Source organism: Meleagris gallopavo, chromosome 12, assembly GCF_905368555.1.
Source record: "Meleagris gallopavo chromosome 12, MGAL_WU_HG_1.1, whole genome shotgun sequence".
Lineage (NCBI taxonomy): Eukaryota > Metazoa > Chordata > Aves > Galliformes > Phasianidae > Meleagris > Meleagris gallopavo.
This window is the reverse complement of record NC_139415.1, coordinates 7,617,372-7,639,186: the sequence shown is the minus strand read 5'-3', so window position 1 is coordinate 7,639,186 and position 21,815 is coordinate 7,617,372. Positions and strand designations below refer to the sequence as shown.

The following is a 21,815-nucleotide window of genomic DNA, read 5'->3' as shown; positions in this document are numbered from 1 at the left end:
CTTTAGAATTAATGTAGATTGATTAGTATTTGTGAAATTTCCCTGCTTTTTTTTTTTTTAACTATTCAAAATAAAATTTTTAAGAGCTCAGAGAAAATCTAAGTGTAAATACTAGTTCCAAGCATTTATTTACATTGATTCTGAGGAAATGAGGACACACTAATATTTTCTTAATCTAGGTAATAAATAGTTTCTCTTTTTCTCTAAAATATTTGAACTTTTTTTTTTAGAGAATTGTATTTTAGAAACGAAAAACACTGCATACTTTTATAAAACAGTGGTAGGATAAAGGAATTTCGTTAAAACGACTGAAAAGTATCTAGATGTATATTTTGAAAAAGTGTAATGTCTTGGAAGTCATGATTTCATAAATATGCTCAAATCTTTTTCTGATCTATTGAGAAAGCAGAATATTGCAATAAAGTAAAAAAACTGAAGAGGTTCTCTCTTTTGCTCCTTAAGAATTTTGATTACTTTCATGCAACAGGCGCCCAACTTTCTCTTTATGCACATTTTCCAGATGATCTGTAGAACACCTACAGAATTCCTCTTTGTACCTGCCTTGATATGCAGACAGTATTCAAAAGATGGCTCTCATGATCAGGAATTTTGGTAAACTTAAAAATAAGGATAGAGTTGACTGATAAACATCTGTGGATTAAAAACAAGATGCATATGCACTTCTGATTTTTTACAAATTCATTTCCTGTACTGGCCTCGCATGAAGTTCTTATTCAGTCTGCTGAAAATTTTACTAATTTTCATATTAAAATCGACAAAAAGAGCAGATTTTTCAGGTAGCCCTGAAAAATAGCTTTGTCTTCTATAGTTGTGTTGCTGTTAGAGATGTTTATAAATGTCCTTGACACTCTAAAATTAAGTGTAGGTGTATAAAATGTTAAATAGAGGAGGGAGGAAGAAAAAAGAGACCCTTGTAAATGGAGGACTAACCAAGTAGTAGCAGACAACAAGCTGCCAACTGATTAACTGATAGCTTCTCTGCAGTTGACTAATGAAGATAGTTATATTTAAATTTTTTTCTTCTGGCTTTTGTTTTCAACTCTTCAATTTTGTTTACTCATACTGTAATTCCAAATACAGGGAAAACCATTTCAGCTGATGTTTTTACAGGACTAGTGCCAAAGCAATGAATCACGCAAAGAATATTTTGAATTCTTTCAAATGTTTGAAACCTATTCCAGTTCAGTATCTCCTACAAACTGTATAAAATTCTGTTCAATTAGCTTGCAACTGAGAACATAGCCCAAAATTTACTTGTATGATATAGTTTAATAATCCACAGAATTCTTCCACCCAAAGAATTATTCCCAAATATCACAGTGCAACTGAACATTATTTTCTGTAATTTTTATCTTTACTCCATTTATCTTGTATGATAAACCATATTAGCTTCGAAGTAGTTCAGGTCTTTTCCTTCTCTCATACTAGTTAACCAAGTTTCCTACCAACAAATGAACTTTCTGTCTTATGTCAGTAAACAAAAATGGCTGATGTCACCACCTTATTCTGTTGGTGCTTATACATTCACTCACGTTTTCTACCTCTACTCTACTAAGTCTTGAAATTATTGTGACTTATCTGAAGATTTCCACTTGGTTTCAAACTTTTGAAAGTCGTTTTTAAGGCATTTGAGACTATTTTAAAAACGTTCTTAAACCTTAGCTAGGAAGTGAATACAAACACGTAGAAGAAGAAACAATCAACACCTATGAACTCCATAGCCTGTGGAATACACAAGATCGTTATATAGTATTCCAAGTCAAATATAGTTTGAATATGTTGGCTGTGTAGAATAATCAACTGTTTGATTTCATAAACTTGGTTCCTTTTACAGCTATAATTTGTATCAAAAGAGATAAAATATTCCTCCTTATTCTCCACAGATTTTGTTTTACAATCCCTCTGCCTTTTGGATTTGGAAGAGTTCCTAAATGCACTCTGCATTTTACTTAAGATCACTCTGACAAGAAGGAAACTGTCATGAAAGCCCAGTCTTTAAGAGGGCTGTTGTTTGAGAACACCAAATATTTAGAAGCAGTAATATCATTCCACATATCACTATCAAGTAGTTCTTGACAAAGATTTATTCTTCGAGAGAGAAATTTGAGGAGTTGGTAGATGTATCTAGTAGCTGTTTGAGGATAAGTGAAAACAAGAGCCATTGTAAGTCTAATGCAACTCGATTTCAAACACCAGAGATGTTTTTAAATCTCATCGTCTTGTTTCAAATTTTCAGACCAGCTTGTTTGCAAAGACACAGATGCAGTTTTTATCTTCACCAAGCTGACCTCCTGTTTTTGCTCTCAATGTATATGCTAGTAATTTTTCTACATCACTGCTAGTAAAGTGCTGGCAGCAATTCTTCCATTTCTCCTGTCAACCAAGTTTTATTTAAGTGTGACCTTCTCTCTGTCAGACAAGCATCACTCATCTCACATGATGTGTTAGTTTTAATACTACCTTTCAAACATTGTATAATACCTCTTCCTCAAATATACCTTAGCAATACAACATTCTCTAGGATCAGATTCTGTAATATTCTGTTCTGTACTGATAATTTCAGCCTTCCATTACCATGTTTATTATGTTAGCTTGTCTTAATTTGTGTTATTATTTCAGACAATGTAATGCACATCTTTTATTTGGACTTAGTTTTCATCATTAGTTTCTTAACAGTTGTGTGCTACTTAGAATTGTCCAACTCAGACTGTGCACTGCTTCTAAAATCACTGGGTGATTTTAGAAGTTATTTCCACAGAACAGTTGTATTGTTTTTTTTAATCTATTTCAAGTATTTTGTCTAAAGGGTTTCCTTCCAGGAATAGCATAATTATCAGTCAGTTTGACATTCTTGGAACAGTTTGCTAGAATTAAAGATTAAAATGTTACTTTAAGAGAATAATGAACTTTGTCATCTTCCAATTTAGTGTCATACAATTAAGCATAGTTACAAGAGAAAAATTAAGATTGTGTGCATAATAACATCTTGATCTTTCCTAATATTTTGATTTTTTTTAATGACCTTACTGCTATTTTTGTGCTATAGGGACAAAGTTAAACTAAATCTTTGCAGTCATGAAAGTGTATTATTAAGATATTCCACTGCTCAGAAAAGTGCAAAAATTAAATAATGCCACAAGGCTTGAAGGATCACTATGACTAATGGTAAAAAAAAAAAAAGAAATAATAATCTTTTAAACATTTTTTAATCGAATTATCGCTAACAGCAGACTGATCAGGTTGTTGTCTTGGATGTATGTTTGATTTTCTGATTGTCTCATAAAAAATGAGTTTTAGGTTAGAAATAAGGAAAAAAATATTTATAATGAGGGTAGCTGATGCTGGAATAGTTTGCCTAGAAATGTTGCAATTCAGATCACTTGTTAATTTGAAAACAATTGATTACTGAAAAGCTCAGCACTTATAAGATCTGTTGTTTTTTACACTGAGCTTGTATAGTAATTATGCAGCACTCAGACACTTTTTGAAAGTTTTACTTGACCTGCTTCAAACAGTGTAAACTGATATACAGCCAGAAAGACACTTGTGGCCTCCTTTGAAGGAAAACCAAAAAACTATTCTCACTTTCCCCTGTCATGGGAATAGCTTACCACAGTGGATACATTTTCAACAGAAGTCAGTATTTAGTGGAGATGCTGAAAATTATACAGCCTTTCAGTGTCTTGTTGGCAGGATTTTAGCAAGTGATTATTCTGAATTTCTTGTTTACCCAAATCTTTGAGTCTGCTTATGAGAAGCCTATGGAGTGATAGAGACAGAAGAAGGAATGAAGAATTAGAAAGAAGAGATTGAGAGGGTTAGAGATTGTGGTAGAGATGTAGAGAATATTCTACCCCAGCAAGAATACCACCTGAAAATATGAATTGCAAAATATTCCTTAAGATTATCAGATTATCCTTTCTTTTTTTTTTTTTTTATCAACTATTAGGAGTACTGCATAAATGTGTACTTATTTGGAGAAATGTGTTGTGATAACAGATCATCATGTATTCTCTGCTGCTGTTAGTGATATTTTCCCTTTTCTTCTTCTTTGTGTTAATTAAATTGTGGTCATTAGGTAAATTTAAATGGAAAAGAGGAGCACTGTACCACTACAGTACACTTAACCTAAGTTAAAGTAGGTTTTTCCTCTCTTTACCTAATTTACCTAATTTGAAACTGTTAGACTAACAGAAATATTAAGAAATTTGTTTTTTGCCTTTTCTGTTTCACGTTTGTAAATATAATTTTCACTAGTAAGTAGTTGGATGACCATTCTACTGCACAGATGTATGTATATGGAATATACTGGGCAGAAATAACATATTTTGGAACTATGTTACTCCCTGAATTTTATTTCTAAACCTGGTAAAACTCCCTGCAGGAATAACAGAGTGTATAACAAGAAGGCTATACTGATATTTGGTATATAGTGAATCTTCACATAAAACATACTATAAGGAGAGAGAAGCTAATTTAAATGAATTAAGAAACATCCCATAGGGTTAGCTAAATGAACCAGTGTCACACTGTTCTTAATACATTCATAAATTCTTTTATGTTTCTTGTTTGCCATGGGATGGGCAGGTGGAAGAGATGAGTTATATGAAGATAAACTCTTTTAGGTAAATCGTTGTCATTCTGCAGTATAATCGGAGATGTCTGCTCTCATACCCTGAGACAAAAGTACATTCAGTGGTCTCTTACATAATCACAATTCACTTCCTATCTACATCAAAGAATGCTGCTGTCTGTTCTGGCAGTCTAATGACTACCAAAGTGAATTGCTTAGTGCTTGTACACTTCTTAATTTGGTGCTCTCAGACACGTAGAGAACACTTCCTTAGCTCAGATTATTTCACTCAGGGTGAGTTCAGAAGAAGCAATAAATGCTGAACTTTTCAGATCAATTTTATCTCTGAAGTTGCAGTCAATTCTCAAAATAAAATAAAAAGATGTCCTCAAAATTTGTTTTGGGGAACTTTGTGCCAGTTGCCTGCTTCACACAATCACTGTTGAAAAAGGAAATAGAAATGTATTTGAATTGAGAAATAAAGACATCTTTTCTAAGTACCAACTGCAAAGAAAAACAAGTTTAAAAAAAAAACATTGTAGTACCTTGATTCCCTTTCTAATTGTTGATTGTTACTCTCCTTCCTAGTTTTAGGAAAAAGCAAAATTAGGTTCCAGTAAAGGAAGTGTAGTGGATTTAGATGAAGCTGGCTGAAACCAAGGAGAGGTAAAGAAAATTTCCTATGTCCATCTCATGTTCCAAAATACAATATTCCATATAATGTGGAATGCAAGTCTAAATATTTTTGTATTTTTAATATAACTTTCTGAACAAAATCCATCTGAATTAAGCATAGAACTCATCATGATTCTTTAGGCAGCTGGTAACAAAATTTCTGCTAACTGCAAACTCCTTAAGCAACTGCAAATTATTTAAAAGTTCCCTTTTCCACACACAATCCTAAGATTTAATATGAGTCTTTAAATATGGATATTTAGTTATGATCAGATAGACATTCTAGGAGGAAGATACAGATTGCATGAATAAATTATGGTGAGATTTCTTACCTTCCAAGTGTCTAGAACTTCCTGTCTTCTCTCTAAAACTTTCCTTAGTCCCAAAATTTCTCTTCACCTTCTGCACTATGCATTTTCTGAGTTTGAGAATTACTTCCTTTTCTCTGATTCACCTGTCCAGATGCTGTTCCAATGCTTTGATACATTTCTTCTTTTATTTAGTCCCCATAATCACATATGCCCCTCAAAAAATATTTTTTTCTAAACAAAACAAAACAAAACAAAACAAAAAAGCTAAGAAATGATGCTGTGTCCCCATTTGTATTCAGAAGAATGAATTTAGAAGGAATCACTTAATGGCAAGAAGATACTGTTACTACATAGAGAAGAACTTACTCTATTTTTACTAAATTACGGAAGATCTTAATGCTAGTAATAGTTATAATTTAGTATTCTGTAGAATTCATACTGGTTTTTCTTTAAGACAATAAGCAGTTCATTCTCTTAGACGTGCTCTTTCTAAATGGATTGCTCACAACAGAATTGAAAGAAAAGCTAACATCTGCAGGCAAGCATAAGAAAAGGGCAAATTTGCTGGTCTCACAATGGAGAAGGTCTGCTGCATACTTTAATTTTCCGTGGGTTCATGTTTGGTGTTGGCACACTGTGATAATATGTAGTAGCCTGATCTCTCAATTTTTTTTTAATAACACAAAATCAGATATATCTAACTGGTAAAAACACATTTCAAATAACTAATGTTTCTATTCTGCCCATTCTAGTGTACAAGCTAGCCTTGACCATAAAAGTAGGCTTTAAAATTAGTGGCTCTACATAGGCAGTGCTAATGGCACAACAGCGGTCTTTGATTTTGCTGGATTGTCAATGCTTTTAGGAGTATACACTTTCAAACCTGACAATACCTTTTAAATATATATATATATATATATAATTATAAATATATATATATATGAATGTGTTGTTTTCTTATAGATAAATTGTTCTAAACCATAAAACGTGACGTGATTAACACAAAAATAATCATTATGTAACATACATATTTTGGGGTATCTCCAAACATCTAAAAATAGCTGAACTATTTTGGGAGCCTGTAGAAAATTTGTACTCTGCTTGTGGAAGAAAAACGGAAAGCTCAGTAAAGTGACAAAACAATGAAGTTTTGATTATGTACTGTATTACTAACTATCTAAAAAGAAGAGACAATTTATTGATGGAATACTGTATATAAAAACAATTCTAAATTTTCCTGTATTTCAAAATTGACAAGATAAAGTAAGGCCATACATTCCTGTCAATAGGTACTTTTTATAGTATAGATAAAAAAATGTGAATGCATCACAATTTATATTAAAAAATTCATAGTGATATACATCATATCTTAAATTTGCACCGTTGTAATTCTTATGTGGTAAATCTTAGCTTTTTTTCATGGTAATTTTTATATCATTACACGAGTAGTTGTAGTAGAACAAAGTGAAATTCAGGAGAATGTGTGTGTGTATATGTGTATCCTTTGGGAGAAAGAAATTAATTTTGATAATAGAGCATCATTTTTTAACACTTCCATAGTATTTGTTTATTGGTACTAAATATATATATATTTTTTAAAAAGCTAAAAATTCTGTGGAGAGGTGAGATTACATAGACCATGTGTTCTTTATACAGTCCTGCAGTATCCAAGTGTCAGCAGGTCTGAGCTGCAGAAAATATCTTTGAATTTCTTTACAATGTAGTGAGAGTGATTGGACTACACTGAAACAGCTGAACAAGGTGTTCATGCAGTTTGTTTCTGCACTAGCAGATTAAAACTATGACAGTTTTTTGTAGCATTAGATACTTTTTTCAGAAACTGTCTTGTCTAACCCATATTTCCCTTCTCAATTCTCTTTCAGATAGCGGTTCTGTGGATGAAAAGGTTTAAAATTATGTATTTGTGATAGGGATCATGCATTTTGCTGATATGTGTTTGTGACTTAGCTGAGCTGTTTTGTTCCTTCATTTTAGTTGTGAAATTTGCACGGTTTTTTTCCATCTTTTCGCTCTTTTGTTTTCTTTTGAGTGTATTGCTTTATAAGCAGCATATCCATCACTGTTGTGCTTATTGTAGTTGTGAACATAAGGGTCTGCTACTGTCAAACATTACATCTGAGATTTTTGCCTCTAATTATCATCTATGTTGCATACACTGTAAGACATGAAGAGCAAGAATATTTGGGAAGTGATAGAAAATATTGCAGGTTCTCCCACTGTATATCATTAAATGTTGAATGTGACTAAAATGTATTCAAAAGCAAGAGTTAAAATAGTTTTGGCCTGGAGCTGACCCTTCTAAACGTATTTTCACAGTAGATGTTAATGTTTGTCACAGTTAAATTTTGTCCAAGACTGAGAGCAACTGAGTAACTGTGATTTTCTGCTTTTCTTTAAAGGCTCGGATAGTAAGTGGAAGTTCCTTGGATACTTCCAAGCTATATGCAATCCAGGCATTTAGTGGGTGAGTACCATATGAATTTTATTTCTATCTGCAAAATAGTCTCATAACGTTACTGTAATTTTTTAAGGTTTGTTCTTGTAAGAAAATTGTTTGTCTGTTTTAAGTTCTCTAAAATCAAAATAAATTAATGAAATAATTCAACTGCAGGGATCTATTTGAGGACAAAGGTTTTTGCCTCTTTGCTTACAAAGATGCTGATTAATTTTGTGTTCCCATTTTAGTAAATGGGCTCTAATGTAACAACATAGTCTAATGTTTGAAATTTGAATGGAAAAATGGAAAAAGCTCTTTCAGTGGCTGAAGAGAATGAATGTGACATGAACTTGCAAACTTTGGTTGTCTTCAGAAGGAGTTATCTTGAAGCCAGTCCTAGGGATTACTTCCTTCATATTTTGCACATCTTTTTCATTATTTAATTTGGGGGGGGGGGGGAAGGAGAATGTGTGTGTGTGTGTGTGGGGGGGTTAATTTATTGGTAAAATTTATCTAAAAATTTATCTAATTTGTTTAACTATTTAAAAGAGATATTATGTTTATTGGTGTACAGCTGCTTGCTGTAGTTAGGTTATGTTACAAAGAGAACATGATGATATCACATTATATAATTTATTTTTTCATTTGAACATCCTAAAGACTTACTCAACAGAATTATACAACAGCATCTAGATACTCTGATGTAATTCCACTTTGATTCCTATGGCTTTTTTTCTCCTAAAAGTTATTGATGGTATTTATTTGCTTAATATAATTTGCAAGATGCTGTGGTGAGTGGTATAGTTGTGGTAACTTTTGTACTTATGACCAGATAACTTCGGGCAAGTCTAGGAGCACTGTCCAGTTCTCAGCGGCTTAAATAGTTCTCCATAGCATGTCATATCTCCAAGCATTGTATTTTTACCTTTTCCAGACTGTAGAAACTTCTGGTGCCAGAGGTGACATTGTTCAGGATTAATAGTTGAACTCGGTGTGAAAAAAAATTAAATATTGTGAGATATAATTGCTGAATTTTTTAATTAACTTGCTTTTTAACATAAGAAAAAAATTGTAGCATACTTTTTTGGCTTGCAAAACACACAGCCTGTTTGTTTTCACTTTCTTCAGCTGCAGTTTTCTCATAAGACTGGAGAGAAGTCTGTCACGATTAGTGCTATAAACTTTCACCTTATATATTGTCCAGCATTATTACTATGCCAAAACTACTTTTCCTTTTCTAAGTACTATACTATTCTGAATCCTCACAGCTCCCTTCATTTCAAAAACAGAAAAATATAACAGAAAAAAAAAAACAAAACAATATATGTGATTTTTTTTTCCTGACTTCTAAATAAAAAGCATTGGTATTCATATTCAAACAATATTGTCCATCAACAAGAAACTAGCAACATCAGAAACAGCTTTCTCTTGGTTAGATTACTGATTTGAAGACTTATTTATTCAGTAATGTATTAACCATGAACGCATGTACTAAAACTCACTCTGGGTCAGTGTTCATCTAATTCTTGCCATAGGATGTTCCATGGCTTTTAATAGAGATTGCAGTTATGACAGCAAATTGTGATGCTAAACTTTCAGTTTTATGTATGTCTGTGTATCTAGTGGCTTCTTTGTTGAAACATCACACAAGCAACCTGTGATATTTGTTACAACTTTTTTCATGTCAACAGAAGAAGGTATATCTTTTTTTTTTTTTTTTTTTTTTGCTATCCCACATCACTTTTTTTTCACTTGTAGTAGGCCTCTCATTGGAGTAACTGAGGATATGAGGTACCACAAATAGTATTATACCTCACTAATGAGAAGCAGGAATCTTATATCTTCACTACAGTAAGCTGTGGCTTAGTTAAACTAAGACAAGTTATACTCCGAAGCATTAGTGTGCAGGCCTAGCAGAAATGTTTTAGTCTGAAAAAAAAAAAAAAAAAGGTGCTGCTCATTACTTTCAGCACTTTTTTCAGAGAAGTTTAGTGTGTAGGTCACAGCATATCTTTGAGAATTGGGAGGAAAATATTTACTACCAAAACCAGTTCAAATTAAGGGACCACAACTGAGAAAGTGTCATTTCTAGATAATTTAATCGATGATGTTCAGTGCAGAATTGTTTGTTACGTCCAATGCTACAGTTATGCTATAGAATGAGTAGAAATGGTATTTTGTTTCCCTGCAAAAAAATCAGAGAACAAATAGTAATAACAAAGCTGTCCCTAACTGTCTTGGATTTCTTTTCTGTGCTTTTTAATGTCCCAGTTTAATCACTGCATGTGATTGGACTTCCATTGCTTAAGTTGTTAGTTGTTTCTTAATATAACCAAAACCTTAATGAGAAAATGTTCTGTTTCATATGAATTTTCATTGTTTTTTCTTCTGTAAGCCACTTTTAATTGCTGTATTGCTTTTTATACATTTCTCCCTACGTGAGCTAACTTAATATGAATTAGCTCATTCTCTCATGTCACATGCAACCTACAAAAATAGTTTTTCTTGTTCTTTGTTGGTTTAAAGGTTTGACATCTAGTTATTGTGTAGATTAGGAATAGCGTTTCATGAGGAGACTCTGTCAGTGCAGATACTGACAATGAAACATTGATTTTATGGCTGCAGAAAGCTCTGTGACCATACAGTTTAGCTGTGCTTTCCATTTTCTATTGCCAGTTACTTAATTTATTCGGGCAACTGTAATTATGTTGTAGGAGCTAGAAAACTAATGTACAAGAGTGTATAGAATCTGTATTTTAAAGTGTGTTGCATATTTGTAAGCAAATGAAAGAACAAATATCCATCTTGTATGTAAGAAGACCTTCTGTCACTGACAGGGACCTTTTAGACATAAATTGTTTTTTTTTATTCACTCCGTTTCATTTGTAGGTGAAAAAGTTCAAACTATGAATCCTCTGAGGATAAAGTGTGTCAATTTCTTGTGTAGGCATCCTATAACCAGAGCATAGGACGCCTTCAAATGACTGGCAGTAGCTCAATACTAGATCATGTTCTTAGATTAAACTTTACATCTTTTTCTCATAAAATTTAGATTGAGCCTCTACTCCCTCAGTTTCCCCTGTTTCATCAGGCCCCCTGACAATGATGATACTATTTTCATTTAACTTCTCATTCAGGAGAAGAGTCTCTTTTAATTATACTTTCCATTCTATGTTCATCTTGTCACTGATTCGTTGCATAAAATGCAGATATTTTCCTTTCAAAATTGCCCTTCCCTAAGTTCAGGGTAGTTTCTTGAGTCTTTTAATAGTATTCAGATATGAAGTATGTATATGCAACTCTCTGACATTGCCAAATTTAAGTAATTACAAGAGTTGCAAAGAAACTGCAGAACCTGCTGATAGAATACATGTACTTCTGGTAGGTGCAGTGCTGTGCCAGTGCTGTTGGAGGAGATGGTGAAGTTCTTCTTAAACTAAAACATCTTTAATATTTTTAAGATGAAAATGGAATGATTGTTTGAAATAATTTTTAGAAATAATGAAGAATGAATACCTTGACCATTTTTAACTTTTATGGAAATATTTTCAACATTGTATAGATGCTCAAAAAGGAAATCAGATGTAGATATTTTTGCTTAGCTGAATTTGAGAAATCATAATGAAAAGATTAGCAGAGGGAGAAAAAATACAGAGTGGGGAGAAAAGCAAGTGACTTAAGGAGAAGTGGATTTGAATTATGGAAAATCTATGACTGACTAAGCATGAATTACACCACTCATGTCATAACAAAATCTACTTGTCCTATGTAACCATCAGTCTTGATTCTGTCACATTAACATTCTTACTGTTCCCTCAAAATCTGTGTCATCTGTTTCTTATTTTGGCAACATCATCAGCATTCTTAATTCAGACATAATTTTTTCTCCTGGGAAATACTATTATTCATTACTGAATTTCAAGCATTTTTTTCTATGCTATAGGCTAGTCCTTAGTGATCAGTAAAGGAAGTTCAGTAAAGGCCTTGGTTTTAATCAAATTTTGTGTTATAGAGCAGAATAAGAGATGGGAGTGAATTTACAGCCATTTCTTGTCCAAAGTAGCTTTTTCTAGCATGAGAATGAATAAAACTCATCATGTGTATAAAGCATTGACAAATAATAGAGCCCCAAGAATCTCATGTATGTTTAATTTTCACAACTTGAGGATGTTCTTTTAATTGTAACATGCTTCTGCTGAGATTTATAGACGTGTCTAGAAGGTGCATTTGGGGGAGATCTACCTTGATCTTTATGTTCGTAAGAGGAAAGAATTCTAAGATCAAAACTCATAAAGCAAAGACTTCTAATGTGACAATATAGAAGAAAATCATAAGCGGTCCATGAATCCCTTTTCCTTTCTTACAGAATGGTGGAGGTGCATCAGTAGGAGATATGGGAGAAACAGATTGTCTCCCAGATTTAGAGGATAAGAATTAGGATACTGCTTGGAACATTGTGATGTTTGTAAGGCTAAAATAGACTCTCCTATATGCTGGATAAGGTTTTTGTCCACTTAACTAAAAAACAGAAGGGATGACTATTTTTTGCACTTGTAACAAGAAGGAATTCTAGGAACATAAACGGGATGCTTTGAGAATTTTGACATGCCTAAAATTTGGGAATTCTTTGTGCAAAAAAAAAAAAAAAAATTGTCACCTTATACAGTGCATTAGAAGAATAAGATGACAATCCAGAATAATGTATTTTTAAAAAGAAATGTCCAAATTACTCAAATGGATATGAATTGGATATGAATTATACTCTTAGAAAAAATCAGCACTCCTTGTTTATCTGAAGAATTTCAGTAATAATTTGAAGTCATTAAAACTACTTCCTTCTACTTATCTTTTCAAGATTTTTTTTTTTTCAAATTTTACAGGCCAAGAATGATTTGTCTAGAATTACTCTGAGGTTCCAGTCTCTTTTAGCCTGTTTACTAGCCACTGTCAAATCTTGTTAAAGTCTTCCTCTTCATTTTCAAGATTTTGTTCTTATCCTGTCTTAGATATCATCTCTGTTGCTCTCTACTTGCATTTCACCCTTCATCTTAACTCTCAGATAAATCGTACTTTGTTTGTCAATCACACCCATTAGGAACTCTCAACATCCCAGATTCCAAATATTTTCAGTGCTCTTCAGAGTTACTGAATTCTCCTTATTTCTTGCTTATCTGTTCTGTGAAAGACTTTCTAAACCAGCATGTGGGGTAAAAATAGATTTTCTTCATTTTATTGGCAAAGCTTTAATTTGGATGCCACCAGATGTAGATGTGTGTGAAGTTAGGAAACAATTGTAGTTGGTTGGGTTTTGTTTGTATGTTTGTTTGCTTTTAGGTTTAGGTTTTGCATTGGTTTGCGGTTTTTTGGGTTTTGTGTTGCTTTTTTTCTTTCCCCATTGTGCAGAGAGAGGAAAGGAAAAAAGTTTACAATTTGAATTCTTGCTGCTTTGAGGCTGCATTGCTCAAAATCTGCCAGCATCAGCTCATGTTATGTGACTAGAAGCATAACAGGAGGAAATAAGGTTGGAACTCCTTTACAAGCAACATTATTTTTTCCAATAGCTCGACTGTTTCAAGAAACTGTTTCAAGTAACATGTAAAGATGGTACCAAGAGACACGGTGTAGTGGGCAATTATTGGTGGTAGGTGGGTGGTTGTGTTAGATGATCTTAGAGGCCTTTTTCAACCTTAATGATTCTACGATTTAGGAGGACAAGGAATGTCTGCAGCAGTTTCTGTTTACCATCTCATTTCATTTCAGAAGCTCTTAAGAATGTACAGAGAATGAGAATTCTTTGTAAAAGTGATTTATAGCCTAGAATAAAATCAACCTCACTGTCTGTGGGTTTTTCATTGCCTTCTTACACCTTTGATGGCCTTTTTATTAAGGCCGATATGTCTTAGAAGTAGCTAAATAAAATAAATGGAGTTCGGTGATATAAATATACTGTTTTCAGTATAAGGCAACCAGAACAACTTTGAGATGCTTATCGTTTTGTTGCATTTTGTTGTTGTTGTTTTGTTTTAAAAATAAAGAAATGGTGAGTACTTGTTTAACCAGAATTTGCAAGGGAAATATAAGCGTACACCAAAATGAAGGAGAGTAGGCAAGAATCAAGAGATTATACATACAGAATTACTCCAGAAAACACTGCAGGGAGAGAAATAAGATGTAAGAAAACTAGAGGAACTCTTGAAAGACTATGCAATTTTTAGGTAATAATAATTAAAATACATAAAGAATAATAATAACAAAAAAAAAAAAATCAACAGAGATTCTCTCTATTGGTTCTGCAGATGCATAGGTAAGAATTCTGCTTATCTTCCATGCGGACTTAGCACCTGTCTGACACATTATCTATGTAGGTCACACTGAAAGTAATGCCTCCTATTTATTTCCATGGAAACGACAACAGATACAAAGAAAATAATAACACTGTTTGATAGAGCAAATTCTTACCTACAAAACACTATTCTTTTACCAGTCACAACCGCTAGCTCATTTGCACAGACGAGTGTTTAGGGTGCTCTTCATTTCATGGTGTGATGACAGCTGTGCATGGCTGTCAAGAACATAGCTTGTTTTTCACATTATCACCACTGATGAAATGCAGCACACACTGCCTCGCCATGTTCACATCCAGTGTTTCATCTCCATAAACATTCAGCAAGTGTAAATGAATGTCAGTGAGTCCCAATTTTTTCCGCATGAAGGAATTCATTTCCACTCCTTTGCTTCCTCTGCACTTCCATGTAACACACCGCTCTGTCAGACTGTTCCTCGGCTGTCATCTGCCTCACAGCAACAAAGGGTGGGAAGGTTCAACCTCTACTGCCGTACCACCACCATCTGCCTCTGATGTCATGAGTCAACGTAACAAAATAAGAGACATTACTTTCAGAGCAACCCTTGAACATCTTCTGCTTAGTGACATATTTGTTAAAAAATAATTAAAACACGTTTGGTATTGTACAGGCACTGTATGTCATATTTTTAACAATAGCTCTTCTTTTTTCTAGTTTTTAATAGCCTGTTACTCTTTGTTTTAAACATTGCCCTTGCACTTCATGCATAATTTTTACTGGCTAGTGAGCATTTACTTAAAGATGGGTATTTTGTTCCCTCAAGGTGATATACATCTTTGCACAAGCAGACAATACCTTGCATGTTCCTGTATGTTCTCTGTGTTACTATTTATTTTTTTTTTTACTCAATTCCAGGGTCATAGATGAAAATTAGAATTACAGACTGCTTTTCTGGAATTTCAGACATAATGATTCTTTTGGGTCAAAGTAAATAGCTTTAAAATCCCATAATCTTCTATGCTCCCTATGACTTTAGAAATTGTTATTTCTTCACTAAAATCATGAAATATTAAGCATATGCCTGGTTCTAACAAATGCTGGTTTCCAAGGAAATGAGTTTGCATTCATTTTCACTGTCAGTGAATTTCCACTTACCAACTGTTTGATCTTTATAATACATATTACTGTATCCCAGCTGAATCAAGATATTCAGATGAATGTCACTTAGAATAGAATTGCTTCGTATTATTTTCTGTATGGCTTATGGATATTAAAATAAAAAACTGAGAATTTCTATTTCTGAGAACTATTTAGTAAATATAAGGTGAATCAAAATGTTAAATCGAGATGATGTGTGATGTGGTTCCATCCTCCCAGTTCACCCAAAGCTGCTTCTAGACAATTAGATATATGAAGTATACTACAGAGGATACCATACAGAGATACAGGTTTCCAATTATAGAGATTCCAATAGTCTAGTAGCTGATCTCTCTGCTTATGTGTTCTGAAAGGAAAATACATTTGAGCAAATTCTCATCGACAAAAAAATGATATCTGTTTACATAAATATACATACATATCATCTGTCATCTTCTTACCAGACAGACCACTTACCAGTTACACAACAGAAGGTATTACGTGTTTCACTACCAGGATGTGTATCTGTACAAAATTGCCAGTCTCAGAGAAAAAATCAGATTTTATTGGAAGATATTGTTGTTTTCATCAGAATTCATTTTAGGTGCTTTGATTATAGCTTTCCAGTCCCGTGTTTATCGGCAATAAAGAAGAAAGAATAATTTCACTTGAATGAACAGCGTGGACCTGATGAAAGCTGGCAGCATCAGACTTAAATGGGATATTGTTGTTGCTGCTGTGACTAAGTGAAAAGGATTTATTCTAATGTTTTAAAGTCATTCACGTGACTTACTTTAACCTCTATCACAATCTTATTGAAAGCTTGTATCTCTGGGGAAATTTTTTCTTCATAACCTAAGTACAGATAGGCATGATCTAATTTATTTGAAAATGTCATGTGACACCAAGAATAAGGCAGACCTAGTTCTTCCCAAAATCTTCCTCCAGAACTGAACTCTCCCTCAGTTAAGAATGTTTTTATGCTTTTCTCTATTCTTCATCCTCTTGTCTCTCGGGTGGCATTTTGAACTTCAGAATTCTCCAGCTTCCAATTTAGTTTAATTCAAATAATAATAGTAATAAAGAAAAAATATTATTTCCAAGTAGGAGAGCCTTGGGTTGGTAAGACTAGAATAATCAGTTTTTTTGTTGTCCTGTGTCTGGTGGATTTGAAGTGAAGCCAATTGATTGCATAGAAAGATAGCTTAACTGATGATTATTTGTGTGTGACCTGAATGCATTGCTGTGTTTTGAACAATACATAAGAGAGGGGAAATGATTCCATACTAAAGACTGTGAAGCAATAGCTCAGATAGAAGTTATTAATCCACTGCAAGGCATTTGGTAGGAAGGCAGCTGGTAATCATCCATTCCTTACTGCACTAGTGACCAATATTGTGACCTTCTAACACCAAAATATGACTGAAACGGTACAACTTCAGCCTTTGTTCCCTTATAAGGCAAATAGATATATTTTCTAATCACCAGGCTACTTTAAAACAAAAACTTAAGTTCCTGTGATGAACTATTACAAATACTAACAACAATTTAGAGCAGAACTCTTCTAAAAGAACATTCTGAATTCTCTTCTGGTTATAGGGTTCTCAACAAGGTGAGTGGCTGACAATTTTGTCAACTATTTGTTAGTGTTGGGGAAATTATTGATCTCTCTTTTGTAAAGACTGCTTGCTAAACATTAACGTTCATAAGAATTACCAGTTTCCAGCTATAGGAAGTAATCTAATTTTAACTATGCACACCGATACTGTATGCACAACTTAGGAATGCAACCATTTAAGCTCTAGATTTTTATTTTGTTTACATTTTCATCTCCTACAGATCTGGCCGTGGACTATATGGAATTGATAGTATGCCAGACCTTCGCAGAAAGAAATCTTTCCCCATTGTTCGAGATGTGGTAAGTGACTTCCGATAACATGAAAGTGTCCGTTCTTTTTTCTCTTGTCTGGGTCTTACTTTTAATTACTGTTGTGCATGGTGCATGTCTGTCTACAATTGATTGGTTTTTTTTGGGAAGAACTATCTTGAGAGAATGGATTGAGAGTAGGAAAAGTCAATGTTACAGTTGTTATACTGTAGTCTGAGTACTGTATTCTGTAGTTGTTAGACTGTAGTCTGAGTACCTCACTGAATATTCAAGTAATAGTTGTGGAGTCAGGCAACGTGCATGTTTTGAAATAATAACTAATTTTAATGTTGAACTAGCTTAAGTGAAGAAACTGTTCTTGAGTGCTTGAGCTATTGACTGATTGATTTATTGTGATACTGAAAGAGGAAAAATATTCTTCTTAAAAAGTAAGACTGACTTCAATATGAATGTTCTACAGACGTGTTTCCAGCGCAAGATGGGATATGTTATTTTAGCAGTCACTGTAGGCAGTAATGATCTAGGCAAATGCATTTCAGAAAGGAGAAAGGAATTGAAGTTACTTTAAGATTTATTTTCACTTATAGTCTAAACAAAATTTAGGAATATCTCTCTGAGCTGAAGAACTTTAAGTGCCATTCGCATTTCTCTTTTTGATTTTCTGAAGTACAGAATTCGTAATTCCATAAAATAAATATTTAGTTTCTGGCAGCAGCCAGCTCTCAAACCAGTTTGTCGTGGTAGAGAAATGAAGGAGAGTCAGCTAAAGTAAATTATAAATGTTTGTCTTCATCCTTTCCCAGGTTATCACTTAGTTTCTTCTCAGTCTCTCAGTTAATCTGCTGTGAGATTATGATACAATCTGCATCACAACAAGAAAGCATAGCAACAATCTTAGACTAGAATTCTTTCTGAAATCAATCAAAAGTTGAAATTTGTGGCATAGTAGAGCCTGTAGTCATTGAAACCATCTTTTTTACAGTGGCTACTCTACTGCAAGTTGTGTTACACAAGTGTAATCTATAGCTGCATTGGAATGCATTTATAAGTAATATCTTTATAAATAAATAAAACACTTTGCTTTATTTTTAGTTGTTGGAAGTATTTACAGAAATTTTTCTCATTATGAGCTAAGGTATCAGAATCTTAAATATCCTTGTCTTTGAAAAACATAATCGAAAACATCAAAATCAAATTAAAAAATGGCATTATGTAAAGATGGAATGAAACTTTCATTTGATTAATCTAATATGATCACAAGTATTGTTTACTGTTTTGGTGTTCAGTCATTCTAGGATAATTATTCCTGGAGAAATTCCATCTTGTAATTCTGACTGGAAGTAAGATCCATAAAACTGCAACATTTTCTGGAATTCAATATTTATGAACATATAATTGCCTCTTAACAATGTGTTATCTAGCTGTATGTTATTCTAAAACAGCAACTTATAGTATATCTCAGTTTTGCTGCTGTAAATCTAAAATAAGTTTACCAAGTTATAAGAAACTTATTTCAGATCGAGGGTGAAATATTGAGATATTGTTTATATTTGAAAATACATGCATTACAAGCAAACTCCTTTTCAGCTTTGAGGTTTCATTAGTTTTATTTGAAAATAACTCATTTAATTTAGTAAATTAATTCTTGAGTCTTTCTAGGATCTGATACACTGTAAATGATCTTTTTAATGTTTATTTATATGACTATTTCAGAGACATAAAAATAATACTGCTTGAAATGAGTGCTAGTCTCTTCTGACAGTGAAAGGAGTAGATATCATTTGATACTTTATAATAAATCAGACAAGTTATTAATGTTCTCTAATTTCTTTCCTATCATGTCTGGATTTTTCAGGCTATGGTAAGTGCTTTTACACTGATAAATACTCTAACATATTCATAATAGGTCTCAGGAATTTCATGCATGTCCTTCTTTATGCTGGCCATTTATTGCAAAATAGAGGACCTATTTTATGACCAAGCATTTAATCCCAAGTGAAATTATGGCTTATGTAGATGTCTTGTCCTCCACATCATATATGCTAAAATTAGTAGATAAAGTTCACATTTATCTATGTAATCCAAATATCCTTTCTGATAACGTAAGAAGATTGTTTGAAACCCAGTCATGTCCCCCTGGAACTGAAGGACCTTATTGAATAGCTGGAGGTTAGAAATGTTCCCTAACTTGTAATACTCTTGTTTCAATCAATTGGATTATTTTTCTCTCTTGTAAAATATGTATTTCCCACCAGAGATAGACTCTTAGGTATTATGGCTTAATTTAGTCTGACAACTAATTAACTAACTAATGGCATATGGAAATATTTTTTTTCCATTGACTTTCGTATATGTAAAGCTCCCTCCTTTTTCTCCTATTCCCTTTACACTTCCTGTTCCTCTGCATAGTTTCCACGTTCTCAGCATGTTATCTGCGTTTTCAAAATAATGTACAATTTCTTAAGACAATATCTTTAGCTCCTTTTGTTCCCATAACTTCACATTTTGATAAATCCAATTTTCATTTAAAATGAACACTAAGAAAGATAAAGACCTAACATTCTATTGAAGAAGCAGTTCCAAATGAGATACTGCAGAATGGAAAATGACTCGCACTTAGACTTATGACTGCCTAAATTCCTGGTATTGCTGGGTTATGTTTTACTAAGTTATAACTGTTTGCCTACAATTTTCTGTATTTCTTAAATATTCATAAAATAATTTTGTGACAGTTCCTTAATATTGTTGATTTACATGTTCCATGATGTTCTTTTGTGCCTTATAATGATTTGAAAACATTTTTTAAAAATCATAACAGCAGCAGCCTTGCTAGCAGAGATTAAAAGTTCATTGTTAATTATAACCATGTAGGTGTGGTCTTCTGGCCAGTTGTGGACAAGGTTAGCTAGCCCTGTTCATCTGTCTCACTGTGTTTAGTCTTTGCTTCTGTCAATGTAAGGGGGGTAAGTAGTTTTGAACAGTACCTTTTTTCCCCCAAAATAACCACACACGCACCAGCACTGTGTCTGCCTTTCCAAATAGTGGAATCTAGATCTTTAGGGAAATGAACTTCCTCTACTTGCTAAACAGAAACAGTTATGAAATAGTGCAGCTTTTAAATGTTGAAAATGGAGTTTTCTGACACTCTCCTCCACTGGATAGCTTTTGCATTACATTAAAAAAAAATAAAAAGAAAAGCAGTATTTGTGCTTTCATTATCAAATATTTTGTTGTAAGTATGTTGATTCTTGGTGCAAATGATCTATAGATTCTGTTGAAGAAAAAGCTCATGAAAGAAAAGACAAGCAGCAAAATTAAAATCAATTTCAAAAACAGAGGAATGAGTTTTGCATGGCACAACCTACATTTGTGAATAGCTGAAGAATATTAGCTTGCCTTCTTCTTCCTCCCTGTTAGTTTAGCTTCTCAAAACACAGCTTTCATCTATTTAGTTGAGACAGGTGGCTCTTTTTTCACCCACACAATTTTCATTTAACACTTAATTGTAGCTTTAGTCTAATCCTCTTGTGGTAATAGTTACAATTTTCAATGAATTTTGTAGAATGATTTCTAGTTATATTAATTTATTTATTTAATCTGCTAAGGCAAATTTAGAGGTAATACATAAGATAGTGTAGTTACAAGTTTTTAGGAGGCGTAAAATTCGTGAGCACAAAGGGGAGCGTAAGCTATTTTGAATTCTGTAGCAGGGATTTGTAAGAACGTGAAAATTAAATAGATTATGTTCTCTTTTATAACCACCTGATTGTTCTGGGTTATTTGATCATGGGTTTTTTTCCTTTAGATATATTTCTGGCAATATTCTCATGATGAAATAGTACCTACATAGACAGTTTTTACTCTGTTAAACTCAAATTATCATATAATGATAGACATGAGACATGGTATCTGAACCAATTTGATGGGGTTAGCAACTGTAAACTGCTGGACCAGTGTTATCTCCTTTTAAAGGAGAGTAGTGTTTCTCACCCTGTTCTTCTGATATTCTGGCAATTTGGACCTCTTCCCTGGAGGTTTGAAATGAGTAGGTACAGGAACTTTTAACCCTTGCTTGTATTTGGGGGAGGGAATATGGTGAAATATATATTTTGGTACATTCAGTATCTGTCACCTTATTTCCCATAAATTAATCTGGCTGCATCTTTCCATCCCTCTTTGGAAAATAGTCTCTTCTTCTTTCATCCCATCCTTAAGAAAAGTCATCTAGCTATCTCAGTTTTGTACTTTTAGCTGTTGATTTATCACCATCTAAAGCATTTGAGAACAGAAACATTTTGTGTGCTTTCTCTTAAAGATGTATTTAATTCTGACAGCGATGCATAAATAGAGACAATTCTGTTTTAATCCATAATGGCTATTAACTTTTCTGCTTTCTCACAAATCCCCTATCTTCTTTTATGCCCCAGCATTGCAAACTTAAGAACAA

General features: G+C 33.2%; 1 protein-coding gene across 11 annotated transcripts in view; it reads left to right on the top strand.

The window, feature by feature from the left end:
• The window catches only part of UNC13C (unc-13 homolog C), a 171,847-nt gene that overhangs the window by 57,905 nt on the left and 92,127 nt on the right, over positions 1-21,815 (top strand). For 9 of the 11 annotated variants that reach the window (XR_014885973.1, XM_085234277.1, XM_085234275.1 and 6 more), the window contains 2 exons: positions 8,001-8,065; positions 17,320-17,398. Coding sequence is in view for 10 of the 11 variants with exons in the window: in XM_085234277.1 (XP_085090403.1) it covers positions 8,001-8,065; positions 17,320-17,398 (144 nt within the window). In the remaining variant the exon portion in view is untranslated. Of the gene's footprint in view, positions 1-7,463; positions 7,487-8,000; positions 8,066-17,319; positions 17,399-21,815 lie in introns of all 11 variants that reach the window. The other 2 variants (XM_085234284.1, XM_085234283.1) reach the window with 1 other exon arrangement.